This window comes from Apaloderma vittatum, unplaced genomic scaffold (genome assembly GCF_000703405.1).
Source record: "Apaloderma vittatum isolate BGI_N311 unplaced genomic scaffold, ASM70340v1 scaffold23710, whole genome shotgun sequence".
Lineage (NCBI taxonomy): Eukaryota > Metazoa > Chordata > Aves > Trogoniformes > Trogonidae > Apaloderma > Apaloderma vittatum.
This window is the reverse complement of record NW_009695403.1, coordinates 7,243-11,879: the sequence shown is the minus strand read 5'-3', so window position 1 is coordinate 11,879 and position 4,637 is coordinate 7,243. Positions and strand designations below refer to the sequence as shown.

Below are 4,637 nucleotides of genomic sequence, written 5' to 3'. Positions count from 1 at the left end.
ATCCCCACGCTCAGGGCTTTTACCTTCGAAGGTGGGGGCCAAGGGAGAGGCTGGGTCCCCTGGGCTGATGCGGCTGACGGTCAGGTCACTCTCCACGCCGCCCTGCTTGTTCAGCATGCAGGTGTACACAGTCGAACCTGCAGGAAGGAGAATGGCACCGGTGCCCATCAGACAGCCCCGGCCTCTTACCCATCACATCCCCAGCTGTGAGCCACAGCTGGAGCCAGAGGGCCAGACCCCTGGCTCAGAGCACATTTGTCCCAGTGCAAACAAGAGCAGAACCCAGCCTCCAGTGAACACGAGGAAAGCAGTCACCCTCAAGTGCTTCCCATACCCCCTGCAAAAGTAGCATTTAAAAGAAAAGCCAGTTTAGGTGTCCCCCCCCTGGTTGTTTTGGCATAAAATGTGAATTCCCAGCAGAAGCAAGGTGGAGCTGAAATAAAGGCTGGTACCTGGCGCTTTGCTCACATCAGCAGTAAACAGCCAGTTTGCTGCTTTGGTTGCTTCAGGCCCAACCAGGTAGAATTTCCCAAAATAAGACATGTCGAAGAGAGCCAGGGCATTTCTGCACGTTAAGCATTCATTCTTGATCTGCAATTACAGCAAACACATGGCTGAAGTCGAGCCATGTTCTCACTCCACAAAGGGAGGCACATATCAGAACCATTTATGTAATGAGAAACAATACCAGGACACTCACTTGGTGCCTTTAAAGGCTGCAAGGCTTCAAAATACTCCTGAAAAATCATGTATTAAATGCAGCAAGTCTGACAGGCTATTGTGTATGCTCAGTCCAATTCCTTACCTCACTAACACAGTGGCAGTTATCAATAACAATAGTTAAATTTTATGAAATTGGGTATTTCCCCCAAGCTGGCCTCAACTTTTTCATTTGGGAAAGCAGCAGTAAAACCCTCATGGCCTCCCTGCTGAGGTTTTCTGAGCATGGGCCATGCAACTCCCTTAATCCTTTTGGAACATTTTCCCCAGTTTTGGGCAAAGCTCCCTGCTTCCCCCTGTTCCAAGCCTCACCAACTCCACCCGAGTGGCAGTGCAGCACAGGCTCTGCTGCCTCCCAGCTCCAGATGTGCCCAGCTGTTTTGGCTGGGGAGGGCTGCCCCCGCTGCACTCACAACGTCATGGTGGGGGGGGAAGTCGAAGGTGTACTCGTCCCCCAGCAGCCGGTTGTAGGTGTAGTCCCTGTGACGCTCCTGGCCATACGCGCCATAGTAGTCGTAATCCAGCACCTGGCGAGGGGAGAAAATATGGAAGGATGGGGGCAGTGAGGAAGATGATGTGAGGCTGAAACCAAGGGGCTGCTCCAAGTCACATTCAGCCCATGCTGGGAGAGGAGCAGGTCTGTGCAGGACGTGGCTGTGGTGATGGGTCCCCAGCCTGGCATCCCTGCCCGCAGCCATGGGTCCCCAGCCTGGGGACCTCCCAGGATCTCATGTTTGGGGGCATCGCAGGCAGATGCTGCCTGTTGCTGAGGGACAGGCAGACAGACACACAGATCTCCCTCCTACCACTCCTAGAGAGAATTAAATCCCAAGAGCTTTTATGGACCCGTCTGTGGAACCTGCAACTTCTTGCAGCACATCACACAGCCTGTACACCGCAGGGCACAGCCCACTCGCTCCCGGCACGGCTGGTACCCTCCGGGCTGAACGTCCCCGAAACGCGTGTGCCCTGCTTACCGGGGCTGCTCCCCCGGGGCTGAACCAGCCGGGCCTCTCCCAGCCGTGTCGCTCCTGGAAAACGCAGCCCTGCCGCAGCAGTTCCTATGCAAGCAAAGCCAGAGAAATGGGAAAAAACGGTTAAGAAAAAGCCTTTTTCCCTGCTTTCTGAGCAGCACCCAGGCTGCTCGCCTGGAGCGTGTGCTCAAGGCCCAACCTGTGACCCCTTTGGCTATCAGCAGCCAAAATCAGCTCTGTGGTTTGTCCTTTAAAACAGTGGCAAACCCCAGCTGCCTGCAAATTGGCGGATATTTTTGTCCCCTCAAGAAAGGTATTTGCCTCAACAGCAGCCAACGGGCAGCCCAGCTGTGCACTCCACCAACGCTCACGCTATGGCGCACAAATTACTGACTGAGAGATGCTAAATCCAGAGAGCAAGATTCCCCTCAATATTTACGAGAGTAATTATATAATAACATCTAAGGTTTATGTAGCAACCTTCTCATTCCTCCTCTATGCTCTCAGGAAAATCTCTCTGCGCGCTATTAATTAGGGATCCATTAAGATATTTTTGTTTGGTGCCTCTGTTCGGAAAAGAATAGAATTTGTTGAACATTTCAGAAATGATTCAGTGCCTATTTATAAAACACGGCACATGTTCTGGAGCTGCATGTATAAATACCAGGCTGTCAGTCAAATGGGCATCGCTTATTAGACATGCTATTAAAAAATAAATTGCATCCTCGGTGACAGAAAACAACCAAGCTGTCAACCAAACACCGGGGGACGGCGGGGAGGGATGTCTGTTTTACTGCTTGAACCTCTGCTCTCCATCAGAAGAGGGATGATGCGATATGAATTAGCAACAGGCAGAAACGGGCTCAAGAAATGAGGCTGCTCATTTCTGGGGCTGGGACTGGCAGTGATGGAGTGGGACGAGGCACCGGCCCCAGATCACGCCGAGGACCTCAGGAGCTGGGGGTGATTTCGGCAGCTCTGAGCTGCAGTTGCTGCAATGCTGCTGATGCAGAGAACCGCTGTGCTGCATCTTGAAAGAATTCACCTCTGGAGATTTGTGCAAGGAAGCAGCTGGTGAAGGTGAGAGCAGGGAGGAGCTGGCAGATCCAGGGAGCAAAACCATTGGGGACTTAGGGGGTGCTAGCAAACCTGTCTTCATGGAGGCACAGCTGCTCCCCACTCTTCCATTTCCCCACCCCGGTGCCCCAGCCCCACTCTGGATTGCAAGATGCTATCTTGGGGAGGAAAAGACGCTGCTGAGCTGTAAGCAAGGCATGGTGAACTGAGGGCAGGAGATCCAGCATCCCACAGCCCTTGCAACTGCCCCTGAATCGGACTGGCAGCGAATGAAAAAACCTCTGAGCCCTCCTCTCCACTTTTCTCTTGTCCAGAGACCATCACCGGGCTCTTAAACCGAATCTGCTAAACTAAATGTTACGGGAACATTCAGCATCTCTACCATTAAACTGCCCACGGCCCCAGCGCCCTCACAGCATGCACCTGGGGAGCTCTGGGATTCAGCAGGTGTCTCCCCAGCATGGATGGATGGAAGAAGGATGCAGCACGCTGGTATGGGGAGTGACGTGGCTGTGGCCACTCTTTGCCACCTCTTTTTTACAGCAAGGATGGTGCAAGGGTCTCCCTTCGCTCCTTGCACAGTAGCCTGGGTCAGGGTGCTCATCCTCACCTCGTGCAGGGGGTCCTTCCTCATGTTGCGCCCCGCCAGCGGCTCATCGTGGGGGAAGACGACGGAGTAGTTCTTGGCGTAGGACTCGTGGCTCCGCTCCCGGATCCAGCGGTTGTTGTCGGTGAGGGAGTGGTGGAACCTCCTGGAAAGCAGGGAAAAGGCAGTGTCGGCATGAGCCTGCCAGCTCATGGCATCCCTCCTCCCTTGGACATGGCCCTCTTGGCCATACCCAGCAGTGGGTGCAGCTGCTGGGGTGTAAAATTGCTATTTCTGCACCTGGGAAACCAAACGGGACTTGGTGCCGCAGGGCTGCCCACTGGAGCCGGGTGCTTGCAGCAACCCCCTCCAAGCTCCCCAGCCCTGCTTCCAGGCACCTCTACCCCAGAGCAACTGGGAGCAGAATACAGTCCTGCTTGGAAGGAAAAGAAGAAAAATAAAGAAGAGAACTGAGGTTAATTCTGCTCTGCTTCAGCATGGGGCCAGCCTCAGAGGATGCCTCATGCACAGCCCAGGTTTAAACAGCCCTGACAAGGGAAAGACCTCAGGCCATTCCTTACATTTTTCATCCAATTCTCCCTGGGCTGAAAGACAAATAAAACCTAAAGTATTTTAAGTTTTAAATTTGCTTGACATATTTTCATTTTTTCAAGCAGAAAAGCTCCTTGAAGGAATGTGCCAGTTCAGCACACGCTTGGGTTGTTACTACCATAGACTCTAACTCAGGGACAGCAGCCCCGGGTGCTGGTGGCACCTTTCCCGGGGCTGGAGAAAGGGAGGCAGGCGGCAGGCAAAAGGCAAGACAAAATGTCATTTATAGAGCTTTTTAAAACAGTATTTTCAGCTTCCCTCCCTGCCGGCTGGGTTCAGAGAAGAGGAAGGGTGCTGGAGCTCTGCAGCAGCACAAGCCATGCAAGGGATGCTCCCCCAAAAGCAGCTGTGGGCTCGCAGCTGCCTCTTGTGCAGGTGACAGGCAGCAGGTGGCACATGGCGTGTCACCGGCACCCCCGGCCACCCACTCACCGACATGCTGAATTTTGACAGCGGCAAGAAGAGCAACAGCTGCCAGATGAAATATTTACAAGCGAGTGTTTTGAGAGGATAAATATTGAAATGTGCGGAAAAGGGAGTTATTTAAAGAGAAGCTTAGTAATAACCTCTAAAAGGAAAAAATAACGGGTCTGACACCAGCCTGACGACGGAGCAGATAGGATATGGGGAATGCTCGGGTAATCCAGATGCAAGGGCTGGAAAGCCCC

General features: G+C 53.2%; 1 protein-coding gene across 1 annotated transcript in view; it reads right to left on the bottom strand.

The window, feature by feature from the left end:
• The window catches only part of SARDH (sarcosine dehydrogenase), a gene marked incomplete at its 5' end in the record, with an annotated part of 20,166 nt that overhangs the window by 8,672 nt on the left and 6,857 nt on the right, over nt 1–4,637 (bottom strand). The window contains 5 exon segments of the mRNA XM_009871231.1: nt 24–137; nt 453–591; nt 1,134–1,247; nt 1,698–1,781; nt 3,382–3,523. Coding sequence (XP_009869533.1) covers nt 24–137; nt 453–591; nt 1,134–1,247; nt 1,698–1,781; nt 3,382–3,523 — 593 coding nt within the window.